At 40.6% G+C, this 19,649-nt stretch overlaps 1 protein-coding gene across 2 annotated transcripts in view; it reads left to right on the top strand.

Annotated features, from left to right (window-relative positions):
• SLAIN1 (SLAIN family member 1) overlaps positions 1-19,649 on the top strand; it is a 50,444-nt gene that overhangs the window by 14,013 nt on the left and 16,782 nt on the right. The window contains exons 3-5 of one of the 2 annotated variants that reach the window (XM_086741544.1): positions 14,357-14,506; positions 16,384-16,533; positions 18,660-18,998. In XM_086741544.1, coding sequence (XP_086597670.1) covers positions 14,357-14,506; positions 16,384-16,533; positions 18,660-18,998 — 639 coding nt within the window. The remainder of the gene's footprint in view (positions 1-14,356; positions 14,507-16,383; positions 16,534-18,659; positions 18,999-19,649) is intronic. The other variant, XM_086741550.1, reaches the window with a different exon arrangement.

Raw genomic sequence — 19,649 nt, 5'->3', positions numbered from 1 at the left:
TAGCCATGTGTTCTCTGAGCAAAAAATGACATATTTGATTTGAATTGTTGCTGGCGTATCTGGTTAGTGGTACTGTACGTGTCCACTTAGGAGAACTGTCGTACATCCTGTGTGGCATGTGAAAACGAAGTTTTCTCTGATTAACTGGAACAAAACCCTAGCCAACTTCTCTGAAGTAGTGTACTAGCTACTAGATAAGTTGGTTTTGTTTTTCCTCTAGTCCAATGTGTAGACTAAAGGAATAGCACATCTTCAGCAGAAGAGCAGGAGAGTGCTTTGTGTAGTAGTTGAGCTCTGGTCTACAAAAAGGAAGCTGAATACCTGTTCTTTAAATCAAGCAGAAGAGGGTTGAGCAGCCGTGCTCCTCATTCTAGAGGAATCCTTTAAGTGTGGACTTAACAGAGTAAAAGGACAAAGGCACTCTTTATCTTCCTCCATTTTGTGAATGGCAGCTGAGCCCTTCTTGAAATCTGTATCAAAAAATACAGTTTGTTCCCGAAAATAATTCTTCCAGTGTGTTTTTGGTGGTTTTAAAATCTTTGATTACACTGTGATTATGTGTTTGCCATAATTATTACATATTTGTGAAGAATTTTAGTTGATTTTGTTTTCATTTTTTTCTGGAATGACACTTTTACTACTGTGTCCTCCAGCCTTTTATTCAGCTCCTGAGACCAAAGCTGCAGAAAGGGAGCCTGTCCAGTAGAATTCTGTGGGACTGCTGTGCTTGCAATGACTCAGCTCCTGTACTGAATGCGCAGGAAGATAAATACGATGGCACTGACGATCTTAGGCCTACCAGTACAAAGGCACAAAGACTCAAGAGATCACAAAACGACTGTTGTTCTCTAAGGGATGAAAACAGCATTTCCAAAAGCGGACACACTGCTATCACTGGGGGTTTTAGAACTGCTTTTGGCTGATTAAACTGAAGATGTCTAAGGTACAGTTGCACGAGATTAGGGAGATTTATTTCTGCACAGAAAAGCCCTATTAGGTTAACTGGTTTTGAAAACAGGCCTCCTTCTCAGACTGCAGTTAAGAAAATACACAAGACCTGTACTTTTTTGGTACGTAGAAAGCAGCTTGCTAGCAGGATAAAAGCGTCTCATGTTCTTAGTAGCCTTGAAGGCTGTGCTTGTATACAGAGCGTATGCAGGCACACAGAAGACCTCGCCCCTCCTTACTGTGTTATAAAAACGTAAGTAGACCCTAAGACCTGATCATACCAATGCATACAACCTGTCTGCAGCGTGCAGAGGCACGTCAAACAGCCTAGTTCCAATGCATCCAGACACTGTGGTGCAATACCGCATGGATGATACACATCAGTACAGCTGTCATTTGGATCGAACTTGAATGTCATAGAATCATAGAATGGTTAGGGTTGGAAGGGACCTTCAAAGGTCATCTAGTCCAACCCCACTGCAAGGAGCAGGGACATCCCTGACTAGGTCAGGTTGCTCAGAGCCTCATCCAGCCTGGCCTTGAACGTTTCCAGGGATGGGGCTTCCACCACCTCTCTGGGCAACCTGTTCCAGTGTTCTATAACTCGCATAGTAAAAAATTTTTTCCTAATTTCTAATCTCAATCTACCCCCCTCTATTTTAAAACTATTTAAAAATGTCATGAGACTCCTTGTATTTCAACTTTTAGATCATATCTCCTCTAGCTACCATGTATGTCTCCTTCTCTGTGTTAAACATGTAGCGTGTTTAACATAGAAACATACAAGTGCTTTGAAGATAAGATTAATGCTACTTTTAAGCCTTCTTGAGCTTCAGGCTTGAAATCAGGGACTAGTAGAAAAATGGAGACATCTCCAGAGCATGTGATCTGCCTTCCTTCTGTGACAGGGAGGGTCAAAGAGGAGCGTAGTTGGTTTGGGAGGCCTGGAGGTCACATTCGAACACTGACAATTTAGGTGAATACAGACCACAGAGTTTGTTAAAGATGGAGGAGGTGCTGCATTTTTGCAAAAGGTTCTTCCTCTGCCTCTCCTCTTCTGTGTGGCTAAAATTCAGATTGGCTTGCATACCATAGCTTTTTTAAGAATTTTTAGTCCTCCAACAAAATGAATTTCCAACCTGTACTTGCGCTGTAGTAAACTGGAATTAATTCTGTTGAAAGCAGGCCTCCCACCAGTGTGAAGTTAACCTGGAACAAGATTCAAGTGAAGTGTCTCCAGACTTACGGTAGGAGGGGAGGTAACTAAAGAAATAATATTAAAAAAAATGCTTATGGTAGTCTTTTGTAATTATATCCTATGTACTACATAGAAGTAGTAGAAAACTTACAGTAGTAGAAATGTGGTAGGAAAATCCCCATGTGTCGTAGTTCAGCCCCGATCGGGACCAGACTACGCAGTCTCTCTCTCACTCCCCCCAGCCTCTGAGAGAACAGGGAGAGAAAATATAAGGAAAAACGGCTCGAGGTTTGAGATAAGGACAGGGAGAAAATCCTTAAAGTTACTGTTACGGGCAAAACAGACTCGACTTGGGGAAAACTATTCATTTATTACTAAAACCAGCAGGATAATGAGACAGAGAACAAGATAACCTCCCCCCACCCCTCCCTCTTCCCAAGCTTAACATTATCTCTACTACCTTCCCCTCCTGAGCGGCACCAGTTCATCACGCATTGTTTCACACTGCTGCTTCATGGTCGGGGGAAGAACTCCTCACATTCCTCCCCTGCTCTGTTGTGGGGTCCCACCCATACACCACAGTCCTTCGTGGAACTGTTCCGGCGTGGGTCATCTCTTCCACGGGGTGCAGTCTCTCCAGAACGGCTGTCCCAGCGGGCCCTCCACGGGCCACAGCCTCCTTCAGGCATCCACCTCCCCCAGTACGAGGTCCTTCACGGGCTGCAGGTGGATCTCTGCCCCTCCGTGGACCTCCATGGGCTGCAGGGGGACAACCTGCTCCACCATGGTTGTCACCACAGGCTGCAGGGGAATCTTGGCCAGGAGCCGCATTACTCCTCCCCCTCCTTCTGAACTGACCTTGGCGTCTGCAGCCGTTCCTCACAACAGGCTGGCAGATGTCTCTCAGGATCCTTTTTACGCCTTATTCACTTCTCATCTCCTCTCTACTTCTTGCAGCCAGGCCGGACCGATTCGGGCCCAGTTGGCCGCCTGGCGAGAGGCCAGAGGGTGAGGCCTGCAAGGCCCATGAGGCCTGCGCCTCCCCCTCTGCGCCTCTGCCCCCGCTCAGCTTCTTCACATCTTGTCTTCTCTTTTTTTTTTTTTTTTTTTTTTTCTCCTGTTTTCCCCTTCTTAAATTCATTATCGCAGAGGCGTTATCACGGAACATTCTGCTACCATTCGGCTCAGCCTTGGCCAGCAGCAGGTCCGCCCTAGGCCCAGCAGAGTCCGCTGAACAACGGGAAGCAACTTCTAGCAGTTTCCTACAGAAGCTACCACCTTAGGTCCCCCCCTCACTAAACAAAACCACAACACCATGTTGATCCAAAACCTATGAAAATTACTGGAAGTTCTTTAACTGACTTCCTTGTGGTTTGTGCGTTGTCCTTATGTTAGCACCTTAATGTATTTCACCTACTGATTGTGTACTTTTTGAGGTGAGTGTCAAATAACTTTGAGGGGAATCTTCTGCTTGTATTTGAGGTTAAAAATATGATAAGTTGAGATTCACTATTTACTGACTGCAAATACGGTAAGTTCATGCTCGTGATTTGGCTGGCAGTGATCAGTACAAACTGTTTAAAACTCTGGAGCTTGATTCCCTGTAGTAAGAAATTTTGCTTGAGGAAGACTTTGCAAAGCTTACTTTGACACCACAGGGTTCTTCTGATGTGCATTACAGAGCTACACGTGGTATTCTTGCCATTGTTCAAGTGTCAGAAAGGTCAAATGTGTGCTGGAAACCTGAATGTAGCATCATTTTGTTCATCAAGAATGTGAAAAGATGTCCATCCGTGTCCTGCTTTGGCCGAAGTCTCTGGTGTATACATACGGTTGTTCTAGAAAATTTTCCTGTTATCGATATAAATTCTTTAATTCATAGCAATGCTTGTACAATGTTGATGTAAAGGACAACTTTTCTCAGTGGTGTAAGAGTCATTACAGGTCCTACTGTACCATGATTGGCAAAATACTCCTGCGCCAACAGGCTTACTTGGTCTTTATTGAGTAAAGAGTTGAGTGAATGTGTGGAGTAGACACAAGTATCTTTGAGCTGCAGGACAGATGCCCAACAAAATTATCCTAAGTAGTAGTTTAAGAAACAATCTGACACAGAACTGTCAAAAAATGAATTAGTTTACCAGCTTTTATTGCAACTGAAAAAGATTGTCACTGCACCTATGTGACATGTACAAGGGTGGATGCGTCCCACGTGGGAACAGGGAATGTGAAACTGCTTCTCCTTCTCTTTGGATGCTGAGGCAAACTCCACGCGTAAGGGTGGCCCCAAGGGACAGAGCTGTGTGGCTGGGGAAGAGGATGACATGTAACAAGAGTCGCATACGCAGTGTGTGTACCAGATGGATTAGTATCTTGAAAGCCTGCTCCTGAATAATGAATTACCATACACAAAGGAGCAGCAGGCCAGATTTCTCTTAGGTGAGCTTTACCACCAGATACTTTTCAGGATGATGAAGTGCTTACTTAAGTGCATAGATTTATGATCATGGGCCTATATTACAAGCAAACCACCCTCCCCAACATGCATTATTAAGCTCCTGTATGATACTAGGTTTCTCTCTTCATTGATCCAGAATGTTGGGTAGTGGGGGTGGTGAGTTACAGGGACATGCTTGTGATTTGGTATGGGGACACCAAATGCTGCTTCTGAGGTACAAGGAATTTCTGCCTCCTCTCGTGGTTGAGGTGATTTAATTAGCATTTTTGTTGATTATCTTGGTTAGATTATGGGCCTGGCTCTAGACTTTAAACTTTTTTTTTTTTTGCTTCTTTACAGCAGACCTGAAACTTAGTGAGATAATGACACATTGTATACAGAAATATGAAGTACTAGCTGTGTGTATTCTGGTCAGCACAGGAACAACAAGTAAAATACAAACCCTACAGCAACCTGATTTCAGGTGGAGTTGCGGAGACTGCACCTCCTTCCCCCTCCAGGAGCATATGCCATTGATCCCATTACACTTAAAGGCACCTCTGTGAGAGATGTTGATGGTATGGCAGTTTTGAGTCAGAGAAAACAGATTTAAGTCCTTCTTCTATTTCTGATAATGCTATGTGCCACGGAACTGTGGCATTAATAATCTAGCATGGTAGTTGTCAAACTGCTGGTTGCCAGCGCTTTAGTGTGCAAGAGCTGCATTCTGGGGAAGCATTTCCGATGAGGATCCTGCAAGTGTTGAATTATGGAGGCTGCGGAGGTGATTCCTGCAGCCGCATACTCCTTGCAGCTGCTGATCTGCAGGTGTTCTCCTGACTCCTTCAGACATAAAGAGAATATGCCATGCCACTCTGCGGAGCAAACGTCCACTGGATTGAAATGATTTGAGTTGGACGGCAGACAAAGGTCATGAGGGATCCGCGAGCAGCAGGCAGTGAGGACTTGTCCTGAGGTACACGCTATAGGCACAGTGTTCTCAGACCTGGGAGATGCTTCAGACCTGAGAGCAAGCATTTAAAGGAAAAAAAAAAAGACTGGATAATTGATTAGATTTAGCATGAAGTCTTGCAAGAACGGTTGTACTTGCTGGTACAGTGTACCAGTACAGGCGAGAGGATGGTGTGAGGAGGCTTGGGGTAAAGCATTAATTAGCCTGTAGGAAGGTAGCAAGGGGTCCCCTTTCAACTGGAACTGCTACCAAGAAAGATGTTCAGCAGCTTTAATTGGATTTCTACGGCTGTTTCAGTAGGATGGATGCAAGCACTGCAATGCTCTAGGGCTGCAAAAGAGTTGTCTTTTTCAGTTGCTTAGAAAAAGGGAAAACTGAATGCAGTCTCTGAAATCTGTTTTTAAGCTCTGTTTATTGTTCCCTGTAATGAATGCTGTCAGAGTGAGTTTCCTTTGAATATATGCAGAGATCTGTATCAGAGCCAGTCACGCTGGGCTGCCTTTGTAGGCAGTGCAGACAAGCAAGCAGAGCTCGTGTCCTTTCAAAGTGGAGGTGAGGTAAATCACGACCCGTCCTTCTCTTTGGAGTGTATTGCATCCTGTGGTGACTAGGTCAGCCATCAATGTCTGTACGTAAAAGCATCTTCGTGGTATCTGTGTGACACCGGTCCCTGTGTCCAAAAGTGCCACAAATAGACACTGAAAGAGAGTGAGAAAAGAGGGAAACAGCATACATGCCTGCTTCAACACTCTCCCTTGGAGACTGACTGAACCAGATAGGAACTCTGATTTAGGTGTGATTTATTAGTCTTTGGTGGATTCCTCTTCTGTGAATTTGTGTAGTCTCCCCATGTAAATGTTTGCATTCACAGTGTCCTTTGGTAAGAATTCCTTGTTTTGGAAGGCTCTTAATTCCTTATTTGAAGGATACTAAAATTCAGTGGGGTAAACACTCTTCTTAAGGAATGCAATGCTAATAGTTTGGCAGAAGAATCTGGGGCTGTGTATTTTGTTCCAAGTTACCTTATGCAGTAATACACAATATTACAGGATACATATACAAATACAGGAAAATGAGTCTTCTGCTCAGAAAGGTGTATCTTATTTCAGACTAGCTGAAATGTGAGAGCTTGTATGCTCACGGGTCTGGTTAAGAATCCAGCAAACAAAATGAAAATGCATTTGACTGGCAGTTGATATAAAATAGCACTTGCTGAGTATGGGAGCCGGGGAGGGAACACACATTTGGGCCCTAGGTCATGCCTAGGGCTTAATACTTCAGCATAATATTAGGCTAGTTTCTCAAAAAAGGGGAGCTGGTAAGCCAAGTTTGGGTGTTATCTCTGCTCAGAGTATTTACTTTTGGACCTGTGCATGCAGGGAGAGTTGTGCACACAGAAAGAAAATTAATGCTGAAACAAAGACATTTTTCACAAAGCCTCTGTGCTTGTCTGTTTATATAGCTTGTTTGGTTAAAAATTTGCCTTAAAAAAAAAAAAAGGCAAGTTAAAAAAAAAGAAAAAAAAGAAAAACAAAAACAAAAAAAAAACCAACAAAAAACCCAGCCATCCAAAGCACATAGCTAAGACACAGTATCCTTTTTTTGTAGGACTTTTGTAGGAGGTAGGTCATACCTCTTAATTCCATTTTCTTTCTAGTCTTTTAGAATACTTTGATGTCACAAAATCATTTTTATGACAAAGTTAGGTCAGAGAATGGTGTTGAGAGTCTCTCTGCCCTTCAGCACGCTGCAGTTGGAAAGCAGTGTGGTCATTTTTCCAGTGTGGTAACGTGTCCAGAGACAAATTTCAGGTCAGCCTTTCACTGAATTACATTGAAATAGAGTATTTGTGCATCTGTCTTGAAAAATATATAAATCTTCCCTGCTCACACTGCTGGGTAGTCATTGGCACAACTGCAATATGTCAAAGTGTGTCATTCCTGAGTCTCACTTAGATTTACATTTTTGTCACCAGTTGCGGTATGCCAGACACTGCTGCTGATTTCATTGCTTTGCTGTGCTAGCCGAAAGTCCTAGAAACTACTGCAATTTAGATAGATAGACTTTATGATTGTACTTTTAGAAGAGGTCTGGTTTTGCTGGGGCAGCTCTTGAGATGTATGAATTGTTGCAGTTCTATATAGCAAGCAGTTGTATACTGGTACATACTAACTGGACTGTTTTCTCATTCTAATATTGGATCATTTTATGTACTTTTTCAAAAAGGACTTGCTTTATGCAATTGAATTGGGAAACAAACTGGTACTCCCAGTTCTCACATACTCTTAAAACTGAAATTCCTACATACTTTTAAAACTAATGTTGTTTTTTTTTTTTTTCAGATTTTCTAGGCTTAGAGAAAAGTGTGCAATCTTTATTTATTTTCTTAACTCCTCCTAATTTATCACTGTGTGTCCAAACTATAATGGCTGTTGTTTTCTTTAGACACTTGAAGCTGAGCTTGATTGCTTTTTATTAAATCAGCATGAGATGAGTAGGTAATCTTTTTTTTTTTTTTTCTGTATATGGCAGTCATGTATATTGACTGTTAAAACTACTGTGAAAACTTAGAAGTTCGTCGAGAAATTACATTCTTGCAAAAGACAATCAAAGACATTTCATTGTGATGTAGTTTCTCACTAGCTGACCTATGTTAAGAGCTTTAGCAGCCGTAGGATTTAGTCTAGAAAACCAAAACCAAAGAAAAATAGTGGCATGTATTTGTTCAGTTGTTGTAGTCTAATTATGGATGTTCAAGGGCAGGGGTGTACACTAAACTGTATTTTGGAGACCTCTGTTTACTGACTCTTGAAAGGAGTCCCCTTGTGCAGTCTACACTTAGGGGATTTTTCTCTTATCATTGCAGCTGGGGAAGAGGGAGTGCTTTGCCTTGCTTGACCAAGAAATCAAAGTTCAGAAACAGCAAACAAGCCCCACGAGTGTTTTGGCAGCTCGATATGGCAGTGTGGGGAAATGGTTTCAGGCAATAACAGATTCTGTTGTAATGTGACTGAAAATGTGCGTTAAATGTATGAAGTGTGGCTCTGTACTGATGGGAAAGTTTCTACCGCTAGCTGGATGGCTGAGGGAGCTACAGCTGTGATTAGGAAAGAATACATGCTGGAACAAGCTCTTGAGATGACCACGGCTGATGGCTAAGGGAGACTGGAACGAGGAGTGTGCTGCTTGAAAAGTCGAGACATCTGCTGTACAATAGCATTCAACAAGATGACAGTGTGTACATGCCACAGACTAACTTCCAATTTTACAGGTACAACTCAATACTCTTAGTTACTAGAGCTAAAAACATTGCTGTCTTGAGCCCTGAACTTGTAATCTTGTAACTAATAAAAATTCAAGTTTTTTCAAAAAAGGAAATTTTTAGCGCTTGTAATTGCAAAGGAAAGCTTTGAAGCACTGTGTCCAGATAAACCCTGGAAGACGTTACGTCCTTCTCTTTTGGGCGCAGAAGCTGAATACCTTACCTTGTAAAGCAGACCTAAGGATTGTATGTACTTCTAAGGTCCCTGTGTTTGGGAGCTGCTGAGGTACTTGAAGGACTGTATCTACTTAGACTTTGCTTTGAAAACCTAGCTACCTGAAGAGCTGTTCCTGCACAGTGGCACCACAGCATTGGTTGCTGCTGAGTATCTTGCACCTCTCTTCTGCCTCAGACTGGTTCAAGTTCTTACAAGAGCTCTGAGTTTTCCAGAGACCCAAGTAAATCTCTTCAGGCTGGTAAGTAGTAGGAGCCCACATTTCCTGCTTCTTAAGCAAGTGTCCCAACTGTTGAGCAAATAGTGGGACTTCATCCTTCTTCCTCTGGCTGTCTTTTCAAACACCTTGGCTGCTTTCTCTGTTCCCAGATGTACATCTAACTGCAAGAGGAGTTCTCAGACTCTCAGTCACCCTTTTGCAGGGACTGAAAGCGAAGGTTAAATACCTGTCTTTGGGAGGGAGATATTAGATACGCCTCACTGACGTGGTACCCCTTAACTGGCTTAGATATTCTTATGTACAGTAAGGAGAGAGTTTTCTGTTCCCTTCTAGCACTCTTGAATTTCTCTGCTGATTAGGAAAATACTTCTGTTTCCTATGTAGGACTCCGCATTTTACTCCTGAGAGAGGTATTCCGCTTTTAAGCATGGCAGCTGTGTCTATGCAGGATGTACCACGGAGGTGGTTTGGGTTTCCTGCTCTGAGGGAAGTATGTCGGCAGGAAAGTGCTGTGTGTTCAAAACTTGCAGTTCCTAGATTGACAGTACTGTAAATATTCCTCTAGTTGCCGCCTCAAAAAGATTATTTTTGTTCAAGCTGTATAATCAGTATCCATATTCAAATATCTGCGTATGGGCAATTTAATTTATTTTTAACTTGAGTTTAAAAGGTGTGTTTGACTCTGGCCTGAAGGCCTATATAAAACTTAAGCTAAATGAGTGAATAAACAATCTAGATGGCACCTCAGATATAATTTAGTATGGTTAGTAGTACAACACAGTTAGTTATGACTTTACTGTTTTCTGTCTTTGTAGCAAAGAAGTATTTTTTTTATTTGTGTCGCTTAGAGTGAAAGTAAGTTACTGTTCTGTCAAAGCAAGTTCATTGAGTTTCATAATGGAGTTATGAAAATTGAAGACTGAAAATGTCTTCAAGGAACTTATTTTGGTTTCTTGGAAACTCTGATATCCTTAGTTAATATAATATCTTAGGTATATCTGATTATAGGACCTCTGCTTGATCTGTCTCTGTTTCTATCAGTGTAACCCCAGAAAATTAAAACAATGTAATGAGAATCTATACTGTTTACACCACATGTCCCAGCTCATGAATGTTCCCATTGATTTGAGTAGCAAGTTTCATTTTCACTTTAAAAAGCATACTTCTGTATATGTTTAGAAATTGTGCACCTTGTGCAGCTTAAATGAGGAATTGCTTTGAGTTAAGGAATTGCTTTAGATACGGTACAGTGTGCTCTGGTTTTGCAGGGCGCTTTGTTCCTTTTGAGCCGTGCAATTCTGTAGGTGTTTACTTGTTCAGATTTTCATGTGAAACTTTCCATCAGTTCTTATCAAACGCTGATTATTTACAGGAGTCAGTATGGTGAATGCCTGTAGTTGTAGTGTATGGCGATGTTTGTGTAGTTCCTTATATTTTTCTACATGAGTTACTCTTCTCATCTATATTAGCATTTTGATCTCTCCAGGGAAGTTATAAAAATAAAATCTTCGTTAGTTTTAAACCTTCAGTTGTGTTAGTAAGTATTTTAAAGTTATGAACAGAACTTGTTACCAATTTTATTTTTTAAAGGAAACATTTTGATTGATTGTGTAGTCATTTTGACTAGTCTTTTTTAAAAATACTACAGTATACATTGTGTAATGCAGTACGTTATCGGCAGGCTAGCTACTAAGAATTGATCAAAACCAAGGAAATCATAACCTGAAAAGTTTGGCGCTTCCAGTCTAACTGTAGACTTTGACTGGGACAATTTGTGCTTGTTGTGTCAGAGAATATTAGTCGCTTTGTTGGTGCGAAAGGCCAAGGGTTTCATGCTTCAACAAGTCACATGGTGAAGGCATTTAACTCTTTGCCATCAGTAAATAAAATGGATTTTTTTGCCACCTTTTCTTTTGATGGTTCTTTAGATGCCTCTGCTTTCCTTTCCATGGCTGGTACTTTTCCTTCCTTCAGCACATCTTCAGTATAAGATACTCAGAGCAGGATTACTCGTGTTTCTATTCAACTGCAAGGATTAGAAACTTCCTTTGTTTTTGTTAAAAGTACCTGTGTTTCTTATTTCAGCTGTGGGCAACCAGAGTTGGGGCTTTAAGAAAAAACTACAAATATTGTAAGATTCAGAGCTTAACAGCTGGGCTTTTACATTTAAAATAAAGATCTTAACAACATTGTCTCATTTTCTGGAATCAGCCTACTGGGATCGGGTAATGAAGTGCAAATCCATGTGTACCGTAGTGGTGTTTTACCGTACTAACTGGGGCAGTCTCAATCAGTTTCAAACAAAATAATTGTCCTAAAATGACTGTCCAATGCACAATTTTGTGTTTTTACAAATTTTGCATTAGTTTACATATTTGCCTAGATGTCTGTAGGACTTGCTTCCTACATACTTTCTTATGTTTTTGGTTTCAGTAAGTCTAATTTTTGCTATCTTTGTTAATACTGCAGATGTATTCAATATGTACTTGATATTTCCGTTTAAAACCTAATGAAAACTTTTTTCTCTATTTGATCCTAAACAATGGAGTTAATCACATGCCTAAAAATTGTCAATCCTTTGACGCTTAAACGCTACAAAGCTTTATTTTGGGCATGACAGCAAAAGTTCTAGAAATGGGGATATTTTAGATTGGTATATCTAGATTTAGTATATGGAGAGATGAGCATAGATAAAGTTTCCTGGCTTGATCGTCCATCTTTCCTTGAGAACGCATACTATTTGAAAGAGGAGTTTGGGATCTGGTTTGCCATAAATACTAATTATATTCTTCGTGTGGGTTCTTGCTTTCGTAATGGCGATAACTGTTGCTTTGTGCTTAGTGGGCCAGCTCACAGCAGTTATTGTAGAGAGTAATGAATGATGTTTATTTGTGCTATCCGGCTGACCACATCTGGGGGTGAGAACACGCTGGCAGCTAATTGACCTGACAGATGATCAGGCTGCTACAAAACAGGACCTCGTGTTAGGCAGGAAAATAAAATCACAAGGAACTGTCATCACTTGTGCCTTACTGATGGTTTCTAGTGGAGGTGACAAACATTAGCTGTGGATATGATATTGAGAGCTAGTCTATCGCCTGCATTTCTTTCAGTCAGTGTCTCAAATCAATTTGCAGTTATTAACTCCTTGTGAGTTAATCTTATCCCCAGTGATCCATGTTAATTACAAATGTGTAGAGTTGAGTCCATCTATATGTGCTCTCCTTTTTTTCCTGGAACATGTGCATACTTGACTTTCGAATGAGTCACGTTAGTGAATGTTCAGGACAAGCAACCCGGCGTGGAAGTCCATGTCGTGTTGCTCGGCATTGAGCAATTTCCTAGAAGTGGTGCTGATGCTGCTCCTAGTTGAGATCTCAGACCTTTAGATTTCTTTAAGCCTGAAGGAGCTAGAATGATTAAAAATGAGGGAATTGCAAAAAAAAATCTGTGATAAGGAGTCAACAGAGATCACAATTTTCATTTCTATGTCATGTCTTACTACTCTGTAGTTTACCTTCCCCACTACAGAGACTGAGCCTTGCAGGTGCTCCCCTTCCCCGGGCGACTGCTTTGTGCTGGTGCTGGAACCAGACGGTTGCCTTTGCTCCAAGCTTAGTAATGCTGAGTAGAAAAAGCTGATTATCCCTTACAAACCCAGGAGTGCCTTCGGGTGAGTTGAAAACAAAAGGAACAAGGAGGCAATAGCGTCTTTTGGACTGATGACAAACCGATTACTTCAGAAGGTTGTGAGGAAGAGATTGACAGCCCACTGATGGATACACTTCCCTGCTGTTCCCATGGCCGCAAGAAGGAGGAATGAAGTTTGTATGCCCTGCTAAATAATTTTGGTGACAGGTTTTAAGACAGAGAGGGCCTGAATGTTGTTTGAATATCTGAGTGTTTAAAACAGGTCCAGATAACAGGGTAGATTTGTGGTATTAACTGGAGAATAGCTTTTGAGCCTTTCTAGTTTTGAAAACCAGTTTGCAGCATCCGACACAGCAAAGTACACCTGCTGAGCACGGAGGTTATCCCATTGATTTCCAAGTTAGGTATAGGTATGTTCCTAGCTACCTGCCTTGTATCACTCTAGGTAACATCCGTTGGGACAAATGAGATTCTATCACAAATGAACATGTTTTTCATCTGTACAAACTTTGCTTCTATCTGAATGAGTACTCTGAAATTTACAGCTTTAAAATTTTGCCTTTTCTTTCTTAAAACAACTTTATTTATTTTCTGAGGAAGGTGTGGGTATTGTTTATTTTACCTTTCGAATGCATGTTAAAAATAGACCATTGTATTTATATTTTACTGGATGAGCTAAAAAAATATAAATTAAATAAGCCTTTCGCCATTTTGCCTTCTGTGAGCTCTCTGTGGTGTTAACTGAGCAGACCAGATGCCTTGCAAGCTTGTTGTAAACAGGATGCAGAAAAAGAGATGCCCCTGTTCTATTATTTGGTTGATCCTTAAAAAAACCAATGAGAACAATTTCATGTTTATGTAATCCGGCATTTGGTGCTGTAAAAAGAAAAGGAAAAATATGGTAGCTTAAAAGCTTGCTATGGGATTACAGTTGGTTTTAGCGCTTGATGGTTAAGCATCTTTTACTGCTGTGTCTCTGAACTCTCATAACTGATAATTTAACTGCTAATTCAATTGTGTGATGATTGATTGCCATGAGCAATTCTTTGAAGAGCACTACAAATTTAATTTGTGTTTTCCTGTTAGCTGTAGTGGGTTTTTTTACTTCCTCTTACTTTTCTGCATTGGCACCCAGTGATTAAATGTTATAAATGTATACTAAAATGATGTATACATAGGAAATGGTAGACAAGACATATTTGCTAGAAAACTTTTTTGAGCATGCGTTTATATGTAGAAGGCTGTGCTGATCCTCTGTTTTATTGCTAAACTTTGACCATTGTTTTACTTTAGCCATAAGTAAAAATATATCATGAACAGATAAAGGTGAGATTATTTTTCTCTTTAACAGCACTATTCTATTTATAACTGTAATTTTTCTTTTTTTCTTTTTTTTTTCTCCCCCCCCCTTTCTCCTTCGCTTCTGTAACAGCTAGCCGATGGCGGAACCTCTTCTCTACACCTGTCTCCTTGGCTTTTCCCTATAGTCCTGTTGCAAGACTCACCCCATATACCAATGGCTTTAATAGTCCCAGCTTCTCTAAAACCTCCAGTAAAGCAATACTAACACCTGAACGGACAGGTAATGCTTATCTTTTTCTTGATTTATGGTGCTTACAAAATCGCTTAATTTAATCTAACCTTGCTAGCGTTTAACAGCAATGCACTGTTCAGATGATTGTATATAAACTGTATCTCGGAGATTTTTTTTAAAATGACCTAAAGTTTGGCGATCAACTAGTAGTGTAGGTTATCTTCTGTGTTACACAGCACGTTATAGGAAAGTGATGCTAGTAAACAGAGCCTATTGCTCAATAATGGTTTTACCTGAGAGAATAGTTTGGACCATGTTGTCTTACACAGTCACCAGCTTTGTCTGCCCTTTATGGCTCATTTCTGGCCCACTGTGCCCCTTCCTTATGCCTGCAGAAACATTTGTGCAGCTGTGTAGTGAAGTTCCAGGGAGAACTTGCCTGTTACAAAAACAGCCAGAAGAATCATGACTGTTTTCAAGCTGGCATTGTTGCTACTGTCCAAGATTTTTTTTTGTTTTTCACTGATTTTCAGGCTACACAGGAGTTTTAGGAAAAATACAAACTTTCTATGGGCTGTAAATTGCAAAGAGTTGCATTTTTTTTTCTTCTTCACTACAGGTATCAGGAGTCAATTTATATCTGCGACTTCTCTTAAGGTGCAGTGGCAGTGGAGAAAATAATCTTCTGGAGAACAGGCATTAACATTTTGTGGCTGGTGGGAGCAGTGTGGTCTAAGGAAGTTAGCATCAGTGTCACACTGATCTGCGTGCAGTTTTCTTTACAACATGTGAAATCTGCGCAGAAAATCCTTTTAGGGATGTAGGTACTGTGGGTGAGATCCAGCTCCAGACTGAATGCCTGGTGTAGGTGTCTGTGAGTGAGATGTCTAAAACCCCCTCTATTCAGTGGGATGTAGTTGAGTCCCTAAATGAAGGCATCTCTGATATCTTGTCTAGCTTCCCAGTGCTTCTCCAAAAGGGCATGGCTGTTACTACCTCTGCAGATCCTTGAGGATCATTGTAACTTGCAAATTCAAAAAAGCAAACACATTTACTCCTTAAAATCTTTCCAAAGCAAAGTAATCCCCTGTGTGTCCCTCTCTGTTGGAAGTATTGTTAGAGAACAGCTGAATTCAGGATGAATTTTAGGTGGCTGCTTTGAGCAGTGCTAGAGGATGCAGACACACCTGTGATACAAGCACAGGTGAGCCATCCTCACAGTGGTTCTCGCCCTGCAGGCTCTGGTGATCCGGAGGATATTAGGAAGTGATTTACTATTTTATTTGAAGAATTTTTCTTTAAAGTTGGGCAACAACTAGCTCATACAACTAACTGCAATTTAGTTTATGTTTTACTGTCATGCAGGGAAGAAGTAGAATGCAGATACCTTTCCATAAAGGTAGCTCAGTGAAGGAGGCAGTGCTCTCTGTGTTGTTGCATAATGTTCAGTCTTAACTGTTATAATAATTGATTAGAAACAGTTAAAAAAACAGTAACATTTATCTAAATGACTCTGATGTGGAATCTGACTACTGAAAATTCATGATACATACACACTTGATTTTCAGAACAGAATAGGGAGAACCACAGTCCCGTAAGAAGAAGAATTCAAATGCAAATGTGTTCAGACTGCACTAGTTAATCTGAGCTGTATCAGAACTGTATTGGGTAAATTATTCATTGTCTGGATTATGTGATGCTATATGGGGAACAAGCAGAGGAATTCATGGTCCGTTGCTATGCTTACTACATCTCTCAAGTATCAAAGCCCTTTGCTAATTGTTAGTAGATTGCACTACACATCTGAAACTGTTTATCTGTTACGTACAACGTATTTTAAGCTATTGTAATATAAAGGGTAGACAGTCATGGATGAAAGATAGCCAGACGTATTCACAGACTGAAGGTTATGTTTTCTCACATAGGTTACATTTCTAGGAGTTCCCCTTTGAGCCCACAGTCATCAATAGACAGTGAACTGAGCACCTCAGAGCTGGAGGATGATTCCATCTCCATGGGATACAAGCTGCAGGACCTCACCGATGTTCAGATCATGGCTCGTCTACAAGAAGAGAGTAGGTGGCTTTTTTTAATTTTCCAGAATAGTCTGAGGAAGACTTCCCATAACAGTCAAAACCACTCCAGTCTGGTCTCAGTCAAGTGGATCTTTCTTAAATGGTACTGGATCTTTCAAAACTTGATGCTTATATATGTCTCAGTCCCAACTGGTAGCTCCATACTCATCAAGTACATTTAGATTTAGAAGATTTATGATGTCTTACCACATTAATTAGAATTACTTTATTTCTGGGGAGGGAAGAGGCTAAACCATTTTTCTCATGTGTATGTTTCATAAGAAAGGTGAAAATACGCAGCTCTCATTGATTTCTTTGCCTCTGCTTTGGTTTTCTTAATTGTCAGATGAATTTGGAATTAATTCCCCTTTAAATCCTGAACTGGGGCATTTAAATTTAACATTTTGTTTGAGACTAGTAGTGATGCAGAAATCTGAGCCCAGAAGCATGTTTGACATAGATATAGTTTGGCTTGATAGTAATTTTTGGAAAATGTCTTTATTCATAAATAAAAGGCATTAGACTTAGAAGTCACTCAGACAGTAAGTGCAGTATCTTTCTCACTTCCTGTTAGTGCTAAGTGAGACATCAAGGAGGAAATTATAAAATGAAAAAAGAGAGAAATTCAGAGATAATGACAGAAGGAAAAGGCAAAGTAATAAGAGACTAAATGAAAGAAAGATAATATCTGAAGAAATAAAAGCTGCAGTGTAGCTGCAGCAACCAGACTGAACAGGTCAGCGTGATTGCTTGTCAGCAGTTGAACTTGCTGAGCATCTGGTAGCACTCGTTATTTTCAGCATAGAAATTAGCAAGTGTGAGACTTTCCAAGATAGCTGAATGCTCAGCTGGCAAGTGTGTATGATCACAGCTCAAAAAATTTCTGATATTATGTGAAACTTATAATTTTTTTTAAAAATTATGACTATCAAAGATACAAAGGATATCAAAGATACAAACAGCTGCGTGCATCTCCTTCAGAGTGAGATTTTAAAAGACTTCAGGTACTTAGCTCTTTAAGGAAGAACACTTTTTCTTACAGTTGTTACATCTGACATAGATTAGATCTCATCCTTGTATTAGCAGCTGGTACAAAGTGTTTGAGCATGTGATAGTTGTTGTCCAGTTAAATCCTGTGGAAAGCGGTGGTATTATATGTGCACGCAGGCACGCTGTCTTCATGGCCAAAAATAGAAACTCCCGTTTGAGGTGGCGGGAAAGCATATTAAGAGGCTTCCATTTTGAAGCAGAGACATCTGTCAAAGCTGAGGGCTTTTTGTAAATATAGGAAAGTTGTTATCCTTAGCTATTGACGGAATTATTCAAGTCCTGGAAATACAATGTATGTCCTCTTTTTCCCTGGCTACTGTCCAGCTGGGAAAAGGGGTAAAGTACAAGGGATGTGGATGTTTCCCTCTCACTTTGACCCACAGCAAACGTGCTTTTCTGGGACAATGCTAATAGTGGGATGGTTTTCAGAACCTGACCTTCAGAGGAGAGGGTGGTAGGAGGCATACCTGTCTAAAACATGGCTGTGTTACCACTAAGCCTTGTCCATGAGACTGTCTGCTAGCAGGAACTAATTCTGGTTCAGGGAGATTGGAGAGGCAAAATATTTACGTGAGTTGTACATTTAGGAAGTGTCATTATCATCATTTTCATTGCATGGATATAAAAGTTCAATAGTAATAACTTGGAAACTAATGGAGCGAGCGTTAATTCCTCTCATTAAGAGTGTTTGAAAGTTAAATACTTAATACTTATGTGGTCTTTCTATTTGGAGAGAAATAGGTGCCTCCTGAAGGCAATTCATTTTATGCTAAGAGAGACGTCTGAGACATCTCACAGGTACTGCATTTTGGAGATGCCTGTATTCTTTGTAAAATTTTTTTTTTTGTTAAAAAGGGATCTTGAGGGAATTAATTCAGGCTTAGATGCCTGAAAGGTAGACACCAAAAGTTAGATCAGATGAATCCCACCTCAGATCTTCAGCCTGGTGACATTGTAAATCTAATTCTTGCTGTAAAATTATGTCTCTCTACCTGCCTAGTTTCCAACATTGAATTGCGTGTTAAGAATTAATTACTTAACAATAAGTGTAATCATCCTCTTCTTGGCATTTACAGGCCTTCGGCAAGATTATGCTTCAACTTCAGCATCTGTATCAAGGCACAGTTCAAATGTCTCTCTGCATGCGGGAAAGAAAGGGACGTGCGGTGACCAGGACTACGACCGCTATAGTCTTGAGGATGAGGAAGAATTTGACCACCTCCCACCTCCGCAGCCACGGCTAACTCGCTGCTCACCCTTCCAGAGAGGGATTCCTCACTCACAAACTTTCTCCAGTATCCGGGACTGCAGGAGGAGCCCTACCTCCCCACACTTCCCTTCAAATACTTATCAACAGCCCTACTACTCTCCTCAAGCCCAAACTCCAGAGCAGCAACCAAATAGGATTAATGGAGGTGGGTTGTATGATTTTCTGAAAAGTGATCTTTTCTCTGTGCAAAGTGCCAGTGGCATTTTAAAGATCAAGTTGTGTCAACGGAGTGAAGCGTGTTTGGTATTTGACAGATCAGCACATGAATTGTGACAAGCAATTTAATGTTGTGCAAATGATTGAGGTATGTTATTGTTAAGTAATTTGCTACAAAATGTAATCTGTGACCTGGTCATGACAGTTGTTGCTTCAGTCTGTTTTAAAGTGCTAGAAGGATTGAACACAAGTGAAGAAAGAAGAAAGAAGAAAAAGGAAAGAAGAGCGTCTTTTAGCAGGCTAATAGTTGGTTAGAAGAACTGATCAAGCTTTTGAGCTTGGCCTATACATACCCATCATGGATGCAGTAAAATACAAAACAGAGTTTTCAGATTTTCATTCCCTTTCTTATTCCTGACTTCACTGTTAATGTGAATCTGTGATGAGTGCTTACGGCAGACTTTTAAAGTAGTGGGAAATAATGTCATTCTCAAACTATCCTGAGTCACTGCTGCTTCTTGCACTGCATTTGGGTTGTATTTCAGAGTCTCTGGAAGATTTGTCTCTCGGTGCTTACTCAAGACTTGTGTTACCCTCCATTGTTGATGTTACCTTCCTTTCATTGCTTATTATAATCACA

This window comes from Chlamydotis macqueenii, chromosome 1 (genome assembly GCF_036417535.1).
Source record: "Chlamydotis macqueenii isolate bChlMac1 chromosome 1, bChlMac1.mat, whole genome shotgun sequence".
Classification (NCBI taxonomy): Eukaryota; Metazoa; Chordata; class Aves; order Otidiformes; family Otididae; genus Chlamydotis; species Chlamydotis macqueenii.
This window is presented reverse-complemented; position numbering and strand designations above follow the sequence as displayed.